At 43.4% G+C, this 12,133-nt stretch overlaps 1 protein-coding gene across 2 annotated transcripts in view; it reads left to right on the forward strand.

Annotated features, from left to right (window-relative positions):
• Window positions 1-12,133, forward strand: part of TTC39A (tetratricopeptide repeat domain 39A) — a 104,588-nt gene that overhangs the window by 43,148 nt on the left and 49,307 nt on the right. The window contains exons 5-6 of one of the 2 annotated variants that reach the window (XM_040360502.1): window positions 1,887-1,954; window positions 7,921-7,985. In XM_040360502.1, coding sequence (XP_040216436.1) covers window positions 1,887-1,954; window positions 7,921-7,985 — 133 coding nt within the window. Of the gene's footprint in view, window positions 1-1,886; window positions 1,964-7,920; window positions 7,986-12,133 lie in introns of those variants that run through there. The other variant, XM_040360503.1, reaches the window with a different exon arrangement.

Raw genomic sequence — 12,133 nt, forward strand, 5'->3', positions numbered from 1 at the left:
GGGTACTATATGGACAGGCTAGGGCAGTATAGGGGCGGGCTAGGGTAGTATATGGGCAGGCTAGGGTAGTATATGGACAGGCTAGGGTAGTATATGGGCAGGCTATGGTAGTATATGGGCAGGCTAGGGTAGTATATGGGCAGGCTAGGGTAGTATATGGGCAGGCTAGGGTAGTATATGGGCAGGCTGGGGTAGTATATGGACAGGCTAGGGTAGTATATGGACAGGCTAGTGTAGTATATGGACAGGCTAGTGTAGTATATAGACAGGCTAGGGTATTATATGGACAGGCTAGGGCAGTATAGGGGCGGGTAGAGTAGTATATAGACAGGCTAGGGTAGTATATGGGCAGGCTAGGGTAGTATATGGGCAGGCTAGTGTAGTATATGGACAGGCTAGGGTAGTATATGGACAGGCTAGGGTAGTATATAGACAGGCTAGGGTATTATATGGACAGGCTAGAGCAGTATAGGGGCGGGCTAGAGTAATATAGGGGCAGTTGTCATCATGACACACAAAACAGCTGTAAAAAAAATTTGGTTGGCAATTTGCTGAGTAAATAGAAGAGAAAGAGAGGCGGCTGTGGTTCAATTTGCTTCCCCTCTCAAAGTGCTGCCTGGGTCCAATGAACCCACTGGGATCCATGGCAGGGCCGGCCCTGATCATTCTCTGTTTGTAAAACACACTGTCCCGGGCAAATATAGAATAGTTACCCGAGATGTTATCAGGCTGTTACATCATTTGTACATGAACACTAAAAGACAGAGGCGGCTTCATTTTTTTAATTAATATTTATTTTATCTAAATGTATTTCTTTTACACTTTTTAATTTATTTTGTTATTCAACTTTATTGCTGTAACAGGGGATGAACAACATCCCTTGTGATATATTGTGCATTGTCAGGCAGGGCCGGGACAAGGGGTATGCAGAAGTGTGTTGTAGGGATTGGGGCATCACAAGTTTATTTTAGTATAAGGCTAACAGGAGTAGAGACAGCAGGATCACTACTTCTGTCAGCCCAGCGCTGGAATCTGCTAGGAGATGAGGAAAGAGCTGGGAGGAGGCGCGGGCTGTGCTTTTTCTCCCTCTCCTCCTCATAAGCTCATGCATAATGGGGGGGGGGGGGGGGTTGGCATCTATGCCGTTTGCACTGCATGATCATGTCCCTACACTGGTAACAGGTACTCTTTATAGAGAAAACAAAGGTCTATAAGTCCCCTGACCCCTCCTCTGCCTTCCAAGGAAGCTGATCAAACACAGATCAGTTTGATTAGCTGTCTCCCTGCCCAGTAACATCTAAGTAACAATCAACCAAATCTGGAAGGGACAAAATCCTCATTGTTCTGGCCTCATTGTTATTATTTTTTTATTATACGGGATTTATATAGTGCCAAAAGTTTGTGCAGAGCTTTACAATGTGAGGGCAGACAGTACAGTTACAATTCAATGCTTATTAGAGCTTACAATCATTCATCGCAGAGGAGAAGGAGGAACAGAAGTTCCTCCTCCTCCTCCTCCTCCTCCTCTGTGTTTAGCAGTCCCAAATGATTCCAGTGATCATGGGTGGCAGCAATGGGGGGCTGTAAACGTGATCCAGTAGTTGTATAGCTGCTCTGATCACTTGTACCTAAAAGCCGGTCGCCGGCTGAAAATTTGATCCCAGGATCATGCAGCCGCAGCCATTATACCGTTATTATACCGTTATAACTACTTCACAAAGTACTGTTGCTGTGATATGTCAGGAATTTATTCAAGCAGACTTGTCAATTTCATTACCAGTTCACTTTAAGTTTACCGTAGTTTAGCACATGAAATCTTGAAATCTTGTCACATATTGTTATTAAATCTTGTGATTCTTGTTGTTCTCATTGCTATCGCGTTGAAGAGGAGATCCACGCAGAGGTGTGCTACGCCGAGTGTCTTCTGCTGCGCGCCGCCCTCACCTTCCTGCAGGTCTGACATGTCAGTGTTACACATAAGTTGTTACATCCTTTTATGTTTTCAATTACAATGCCGGGGGAGCTTGTTGTAAATGTATTACTGAATAGACAGGGCCGTTTGAGGGAATTTGGGGGCCCCAAGCAAAATGGGGGCCCCCAAGCACCCCCCGGATGCAAAGCCTACGTTAACGCTACACACATTTTTTTTTCTATTCTTACCTCCTCTTCTTTCCTGTAGGCTGCCGCTGTAGCTTGGCCAAGCTCCTCTTCCACCTGCCTCTTCCCCAGTCCTCTATCGGATAGTGCCCGAGCCGGGCCGGGTATCATGCGGTACAGGAGACACTCAGTGTGCACTTCCTGTCAGTCCGGCCGGGAACAGGAAACGGAATCTCCTGTACCACACGCGGTACCCGGCCAGACTGACAGGACTCCAGGTGAAAGGAAGAGGAACTCGGCCACGCTACAGCCTGGGAAGGGGAAGTTGGGGGCCCCAGGCCAGCTTGGGGCCCCAAGCAATTGTTTGTTTTGCCTGTCCTGTAGCGATGGGCCTGTGAATAGAGCACACATAAATGATGGACTAGAATCAGCACCTCTTACTTATTTAATTCAGTTAAATTCTAAGCAAAGAGCAGTGTGACAGGTTAACCACTTGAACTGCGCAGGATTTACCCCCTTCATGACCAGGCCATTTTTTGCGATACAACACTGCAATACTTTAACTGACAATTGCGCGGTTGTGCGACACGGTACTCAAATAAAATGTTATGTTCTTTTTTGGTGGTATTTGATCACCTCTCTGTTCTTTATTTGTTGCGCTATAAAACAAATAAAGACCAACAGTTTTGATTAAAAAAAAGTATTTATTACTTTCTGCAACATATCCCATAAATAAAAAAAATAAAAATACCGTACATTTTTTCATAAACTTAGGCCGATGCGTATTCTGCTACATATTTTTGATAAAAAAATCCCAATAAGCGTATATTAATTGGTTTGTGCTAAAGTTATAGCGGGAGCGAGCTGCCGGAGGCGCATATGCGCTCCCCCTACCCAGAAGAGCCAGATCAGGTACATATACGTGATCCGGTGTACAGATGCCGCCAGTACAACTGCTATAGGGCAGACCTGAAGTAGTTAAAGTAATTCCGGCAATCCCCCCGCCTAGGCGATTACATCACTAGGCGATTCGCAAGAGCTCCTGGGATAGCGGCGTCCTGTATCTCCGGAGTCCTTGCACGTCGCCTACTGACGAACGGGAGGACTTCCATTATCTTCCTCTCCTGTTCCTCGCCTGTCCTCCGATTTACAGGTTGCTATAGCAAAGAGCACGTCCGCCGGCATTGCTATGGCAACCTGTCAGGAAGAGGGAGAGCCGCGCAGTGGCATTACTGCGCAGGTGCGAGATTGGGAGGTACATGCTGGGTAGCCAGCTGCATGGAAATCCCAGAAATGAACACAGGAGGGCTTCAGACGCCCACAGCTAACATGGAACCTGCCTGCTTCTGAGATCTGGTTAGTAATAAACTATTATTACAGAAACTAAAACTACCACACATATGACGCGTTATAAATGCTAATGTACATGTGTAGACTAATACAAAGGATTCTTTAAAAATAAAATGGACCCTGCATTCACTATATCTGGACTTACACAGTACACAGAACATGGAAATGCAATCACTTTAGTAAATATAAACTGCTAAATACCTTTTCCCATCAGCAGTTAGAGCAGTCTTGTGACTTCTATCAGTGTCTGCCCGAGCACTGGTTAAAGCTTGTAGGAGGAGTTTTCATTCTACTTTAACTGTCCTATGAGGCTGCATGACCCCTGACTCTCTGCCTGGACAGTGCTGATTGGCCCTGTGCTGATCACATGCACCCTCCCAAGAAAAACTCTAGAAATACACACCAAACTGAACATGTGCAGAGTGACTCCAAAGGCTCTGTCTTATCAGGAGATTCTTAGGGGACAGTGGAAGAAGGGGAGGATCAGAGAGGACAGGATCCAATAGTCTTTTTACACAATGCGGAGGATTAACCCCTTAGGTTGCACAGTGAGTATAACAAGCATGCTTTACTGCATATACAGACTGATTTTACTGTTGTGGGTTTAGTAACACTTTAACCACTTGCCGACCTGCTTGCGCAGATATACTGCGGCAGGTCGGCTTTCCTGCATGAACTGACGTACCTGTATGTCAGTCTGTAAAAGCAGGAGCGTACCCGCAGGTCCCGCGGACTCAATGTTGAGGAGAGGCAGAACGGGGAACTTCCTATGTAAACAAGGCATTTCCCTGTTCTGCCTAGTGACATGACAGGGATCTACTTTTCCCAGTGATCAGGAACAGTGATCTCTGTCATGTTTTAATAAGCCCATCCACCTACAGTTAGAACACACTGAGGGAACACAGTTAACCCCTTGATCGCCCCTAGTGTTAACCCCTTCCTTGTCAGTGTCATTTTTACATTGATCAGTGCATTTTTTTTAGCACTGATCAATGTAATAATGTCACTGGTCCCCAAAAAAGTGTAACTTGGGGTCAGATTTGTCCGCCACAAGGTCGCAGCCCCGCTAAAAATCGCAGATTGCTGCCATTACTAGTAAAAAAAATAAAAGTCCCTAAATCTATCCCGTAGTTTGTAAATGCGCAAACCAATCCATGTACGCCTATTGTGATTTTCTTTACCAAAAATATGTAGAAGAATACATATTGGCCTAAACTGATGAATACATTTTTTTTCAATTATTTTTTGGGGATATGTATTATAGCAGAAAGTAAAAAAAAAATTGTCGGTATTTTTTTTTTTATGACGTAAAAAATAAAAACCGCAGAGGTAATTAAATACCTCTATAAGAAATCTCTTTTTGTGAGAAAAAAGGACGTCAATTTTTTTGGGTACAGCGTCCGGGCAATTGTCAGTTAAAGCGACACAAAAAATGCTCTGGTCATTAAAGCGGAGGTTCACCCTAAAACTTTTTTTTTTTTTTATGTACCATCCCATCCAGCATACTTGCGTCGGCTATAGTATGTTTTTTAATTTTTTCGCCGCTGTATTTACCGTTTAATCGCTCAGTTTCGTTTCAGACTCCGGCGGGGAAATAGGCGTTCCTATGAAGAGGGGAACATGATTGACGTCCGGCTATGGCACGTCACGCGTTCGGAAAATAGCCGAAGTAGGACTCGGATATATACGGCGCCTGCGCAGTCAGCTCCTAGTCTGTGCGCAGGTGCTGTATAGCGCCGTGAAGAGCCGAGTCCTACTCCGGCTATTTTCGGAACGCGTGACGTGCCATAGCCGGACGTCAATCATGTTCCCCTCTTCATAGGAACGCCTACTCCCCGCGGGAGTCTGAAACGAAACTGCACGATTAAACGGTAAATACAGCGCAAAAAAAAAACATACTGTAGCTGACGCAAGTATGCTGGATGGGATGGTACATAGATGTTTTTTAGGGTGAACCTCCGCTTTAAGGAAGCAAATCCTTCTGGGGCTGAATTGGTTAAAGCTTATCTCCAGGTAAGAAAAAGAAACTTTAACTTAAACATTTTCCTCAATAATAACAAAGGATATACATCCACTTTGTATCAAATGCCTTTGCAAACCCAGATATTTTCATGTAAATGTAGCAGTGACATCATCATTCCGCTGCATGTATCTTGTACAAAAGGCACAGTTGTGGGAGGGAACCTGAAGACTCCACCAACTACAGGCCACCTGCAAAAAACTACAGGAGGGGGCGGATACAAGATCGGTCACCCTGCATGGCTGAGGGAATAGACCGATTTTGGTCTTGGTCAGCCCGCGGTCTAAGCGAGGGAAAATCAGCCGTGTATGGCCACCTTTACAACACAGATCTGGAAGAAATAAATAGACCAAGGCTGAAATGAGAATACACAGGCCTCTTGTATTTAGACAATATTTACTTGTCCCAGAGCTCAGCTTTAATCAATCCAGCACTGTACAAACGCTGTAAATACCACCCGGCACACGCAGAATAACATGGGCACTGGGTTAAAAAAAAAAGGATGTCATAGATTAGGATAAGAGGAAGCAATCATGTGACCGGCTTGCAGAAGGATAATGATGCCTTAATGTTTTTTCTTCTGCATTGAACTAGTGATCCCATCCCCCAGACTGAGCGTTATACCCCGGCTGTGCAATCCAACAGGCCTCTAGGATACATTCATACGACACAGTAATCAGTGGGGCAGAACTAGTTGGATATCAGCCTCACTTGGTTAAAATGAACTACAGTCCGCAGAATACTCACCTTCATTCCAGCAATGCGACTGTTGGATTCCTCGCTGGCCACTGACATTCTGTCCCCACACTTCTTCCATTACATGGCTGGTGGGCATAATGTGACTCCTGTGGATGGGACTCATTCATACTGGCACCCTCCCTGACACCATGCCAAAAACGTATGCTGAGCAGAGGACTCTGAAAATGCTAGTTGCCTGACTGCCAGTGGCCGTGCATCCATAGAGGGCGCCCCCTCTCTCCTGCACGGTGCACCACTCTATCACCAATAGATAGATTCATGCATTGCATGAATCTATCTATTGTCGCCCCTTATTGAGGTGTCCAGCCCCTTGTTGGGCACCGGGCATCTGAGTTACAGTGGTGGGGGTGTTTTTGGAAGCGGCCTGATTAGAGCCAATTTGGAAGCCAATTCGGCTTCCAAATTGGTTAACAGCGGGTGCATTCGCTGTTTACACAGCGGGTGTGGTTACCTATCACCTGATTGGCTGTAGCGATAGGCGCTGTGAATGGACACCTATAAGGCGTCCAATCATAGCAGAAGACGGGAAGAGGAGAAGACATTGAGTGTTCGGAGGGAGCGTGGAGGACAGCGCCGTGACCCGAGACAGGTATGTGACGGGCGGGGGGCACACTGGCAGCATTTGATGGGGCACACTGACAGCATTTGATGGGGAAAACTGGAGGCAATTGATGGGGCACACTGGCTGAAATTGATGGTTACAGTAGCTGCGTTTGATGGCAAAGTGGCAGCAATTTATGGGTATAGTGGCTGCGTTTGATGGGTACAGTGGCTGCAATTGATATCCCCCCCCCAAAAAAAAATTTGAGCATCAGCTGCTACTTCTGACTGCCGAACTAAGACAGGGACCTCTGTGTTTTTTTTCCCCCCCAAGTTCATGAACCCGATCAAACTTATAGTTTGTGAATCCTAATTTTCTCAAGCTTCACTCCCTGCATATTTGTTCCAGATCAGTGACGCAAAGAATTGAAGCCTTATGCCGCGTACACACGATCAATTTTCAGCATGAAAGAAAACGTATTTTTTCAGCATGTCCAAAAAATGACGTTTTTCCAACTTCATCATTAAAAACGACGTTGCCCACACACCATCGTTTTTAAAAAATGATGAACAAAGCGCGGTGACAACGGCACTCTAAAGGGGAAGTTCTATTCGCCTTTGGGCTGCTTTAGCTGATTCCTTGTTAGTAAAAGACGATTCGCGCTTTTTTGTCTGTTACAGCGTGATGAATGTGCTTACTCCATTATGAACGGTAGTTTTACCAGAACGAGCGCTCCCATCTCATAAATTGTTTCTGAGCATGCGTGGGTTTAAAACGTTGTTTTAGCCCACACACGATCATTTTTTACAACCCGAAAAACGAAATTTTTTAAAACAACGTTAAAAAATGCAGCATGTTCAAAAAAAAAATTTGTGCAGCCCACACACGATCATTTTAAATGACGTTTTTTAAAAACAACGTTTTTTTCATGCTGAAAAATGATCGTGTGTATGCGGCATTAGGATAAACATATAAGCCAGATAATCCACATTTTGAGATCATCACTGGCAGCCTACATATTTCTTTCAGAATTAGTTTTGGAGTATTTAAATTCAGTAATTTAATTACAGATTAGGATATTCCCCATTTGTGTAATCAAAATAGGAAATTGAAATGAATGCTGCCACTTAATTATTTTTTCTAATTACTGCAGGATGAGAACATGGTCAGTTTTATCAAGGGTGGAATCAAGGTCAGGAACAGCTACCAGACGTACAAGTGAGTATTACACTGCTCCGGGAATAAGTAAAATGTTACACAGAGAGGATGTTATGGCAGAGGAACTCCAGACAAAACTTGATTTCACTTTTTCAGATTGGGGAAGAGTTAGCTCTTCTGCCCGATGCATAGCTGTCATTTTCAGTTAGGGGTCTTAGAATATTTTCCTTATCTGTATTAGTTCCCTTTATGCTTGTGTCTGCAGTTCATTCTGATCTCTCAATAGCCGCATTTGTAGCCACCTATTCAGGTGCACTGAGAGCAGAAAGTGCAAGTGATGAGGAGGGATGAGTCCAAGTGAGAGAACACATCTCTAGCAACCCTTTAGACGAGTCCCCCAGGTGCAGAATTCTGCTGTGCTGAATAATTACTGTTCCAGAAGCAGGTCTGATAGAATGTGATCAAGCAACTACTGGGCAGGTGGCATAACTAAAGTCTACACCAGGGGCGGACTGACCATTGGGGCTCTCGGGCACTGCCCGAGGGCCCCATGCCACTAGGGGGCCCCTTTAGGGTTGCCAGGCTCAATAAAACCAGGGACAGTATGTAAAAATCTGTGTTTTTTTTTTACATTTGTCCCTGATATGTCTGAAACCGACATGCTTTTGATGTGAAAATCCAGAGATTTTAACTGTACTGCCTCCTGGCATGGTGGTCATCTGTAAGCCCGGGGGCCCCATAGTCTTCTATTGCCCGGGGGCCCCATGAGTTGTCAGTCCGCCCCTGGTCTACACCATTTAGGGGCCAGCTCCCTTTCTAGAACATGCAAACCTAAAGGGCTCCTGGAGATATGTTCTTTCACATTTGCAGGCAGGGGGAAGCTTATGTATCACTGGCTGGAGTTCCACTATGAAACCAATTCCATTGCTGAGCTCTCCTTCTTAAAATACTAGTTATCTGGCTTCCATGCTGATCCAATGGGTTTTAGTACATTTGAGGTACTGGCCTTCAACAAGAGTTCTGACTTTGAGCTCTTTTAACCCTTTACTTTCTTGTTCCTGGTCATTGACACAAAGTATTGAAGGCAAAAATAAACCGGTAACTGGTACTTTTAGGAGGGTCAGCCGTATCAGCCTACAGTGCCTTGAAAAATATTCACACCCCTTGAAATTTTCCACACTTTGTCATGTTCCAACCAAAAACGTAAATGTATTTTCTCTTTCAATCGTTTTTTTTTTTTTTTTTCAAAAGTTTAACAAAGTACAGACAGACCAATGTAGTTAGACAAATATCAAGGAGGGGTGCTTCCTCCCATGCAATCAAGTCCGAATGTTTGGACAGGACCCAACTTAATGAGCCCAAAAGGCTGAGTCTCCTTAATAAAGCGTCTGTTTACTAAAAGCATAAACTCTGACGCCATATGCATCCATAAAAGAGAAAAGGGGGGGGGGGCAGTTAACAGCAACGTAAATGTAGTGAAAGGAAAATTATTACAAAAAAAATATTTTTACATATACAGTTGTGCTCATAAGTTTACATACCCTGGCAGAATTTATGATTTCTTGCCCATTTTTCAGAGAATATGTATAATAACACATGGTTAGTGTTTGGATGAAGCCATTTATTATCAATAAACTGTGTTTACTCTTTTTAAATCATATTCACAACAGAAATTACCCAAATGATTCTGATCAAAAGTTTACATACCCCAGTTCTAAATACCGCGTATTACCCCCTTTAACATCAATGAGAGCTTGAAGTCTTTTGTGGTATTTGTGGATGAGGCTCTTTATCTTCTTAGATGGTAAAGCTGCCCATTCTTCTTTGCAAAAAGCCTCCAGTTCCTGTAAATTCTTAGGCCGTCTTGCATGAACGGCACGTCTGAGATCTTCCCAGAGTGGCCCAATGATATTGAGGTCAGTAGACTGAGATGGCCACTCCAGAACCTTCACTTTATTCTGCTGTAGCCAATGACAAGTGGACTTGGCCTTGTGTTTTGGATCATTGTCATGTTGAATGATCAAGTACGTCCCATGTGCAGCTTCTTGGCTGATGAATGCAAATGTTCCTCCAGTATTTTTTGATAACATACTGCAATCGTCTTGCCATCAATTTTGACCAAAATTTCCTGTGTCTTTGTAGCTCACACATCCCCAAAACATTAACAATCCACCTCCGTGTTTCACAGTAGGAATGGTGTACCTTTCATCATAGGCCTTGTTGACTCCTCTCCAAATGTAGTGTTTATGGTTGTGGCCAAAAAGCAACATTTTGGTCTCATCACTCCAAATGACTTTGTGCCAGAAGGTTTAAGTCTTGTCTCTGTGCTGTTTGGTGTATTGTAAGCGGGATACTTTGTGGCATTTGCGTAGTAACGGCTTTCTTCTGGTGACTCGACCATGCAGCTCATCCTTCTTCAAGTGCCTCCTTATTGTGCATCTTGAAACAGCCACACCACATGTTTTCAGAGAGTCCTGTATTTCACCTTAAGTTATTTGTGGGTTTTCTTTGCATCCCGTACAATTTTCCTGGCAGTTGTGGCTGAAATTTTAGTTGGTCTACCTGATCATGGTTTGGTTTCAACAGAACCCCTCATTTTCCACTTCTTGATTAGAGTTTGAACACTGCTTTCTCAATTCCTTGGATATTTTTTTATATCCCTTTCCTTTTTTATACAGTTCAACTACCTATACATGCAGATCCTTTGACAATTCAATTGCTTTCCCCATGACTCAGAATCCAGAAACGTCAGTGCAGCACTGGATGAAAGATGCAAGGGTCTGTCAGGAGTGAAGACAGCAGATATACATGTAAAACCTATGTAGGGAGATTGGTTCATCCCTGTGTATCATCTGAGGCTGAACACTTCACTGGGTGTATGGAGGGTTTACATCCACTTTAACCTCCCTCTCTGTCCTTCACACATCACTTAGACATGCTGATGTCATTAGGTCCATATTTACAGTTCCTGCGTCTTTGGGTGCATGTGAATTATAGTGCCCTTTGTATATATTCCACTTCTGGTTAGTAGAGTCTGTCACACTTCTTTCCCCGGACTTTGACAGTATTGTTGGCTTATTCTGTTTTATTACACTCAGGGCCGGCGCTACCACTAGGCGAAGTAAGCAGCCGCTTGGAGCGCACTACCACCTAGGGCGCAAGCGCCAGCTGCGAGTGGGACAGATCAGCAGGGGGATCGGAGCACACTGAGAGCTCCAGAGAGAGAGATGAGCTGGGCGTATCACAGCCAGCTCTGACATTTATCCCCTCCCCTTGCTGCCCACACAGCCAGTTAGAGGAGAGGAGCTGCTTTTACTCCTCCCCTCCTCTCCTTGTGTCTGCCCCGCCCACTCTCCCCGGCACACAGGGGATGTGGGTGGGAATTTTTAAGCACAGCAAACAGAAGGGAAAGATGGAGGAGTGTGATATCCATCCAGTGATTGAGTACACTGTACACTGATGTAGGGGTGGCCTTCATTCCCTTCTCTCTCTCTCTCTCTCTCTCTTCACCTTTCTTTCTTTCTCTCTCCCTATTATCTATCTATCTGTCAGATTATCTATCTATCTATCTATCTATCTATCTATCTATCTATCTATCTATCTATCTATCTATCTATCTGATTATCTATCTATCTGATTATCTATCTATCTATCTATCTATCTATCTATCTATCTATCTATCTATCTATCTGATTATCTATCTATCTATCTATCTATCTATCTATCTATCTATCTATCTATCTATCTATCTATCTGATTATCTATCTATCTATCTATCTATCTATCTATCTATCTATCTATCTATCTATCTATCTATCTGATTATCTGTCTATCTGATTATCTATCTATCTATCTATCTATCTATCTATCTATCTATCTATCTATCTATCTATCTATCTATCTATCTATCTGATTATCTATCTATCTGATTATCTATCTATCTATCTATCTATCTATCTATCTATCTATCTATCTATCTATCTATCTATCTATCTGATTATCTATCTATCTATCTATCTATCTATCTATCTATCTATCTATCTATCTATCTATCTATCTATCTATCTATCTATCTATCTGATTATCTATCTATCTATCTATCTATCTATCTATCTATCTATCTATCTATCTATCTATCTGATTATCTGTCTATCTGATTATCTATCTATCTATCTATCTATCTATCTATCTATCTATCTATCTATCTA

Source organism: Rana temporaria, chromosome 7 (assembly GCF_905171775.1).
Source record: "Rana temporaria chromosome 7, aRanTem1.1, whole genome shotgun sequence".
NCBI classification, from domain to species: Eukaryota; Metazoa; Chordata; class Amphibia; order Anura; family Ranidae; genus Rana; species Rana temporaria.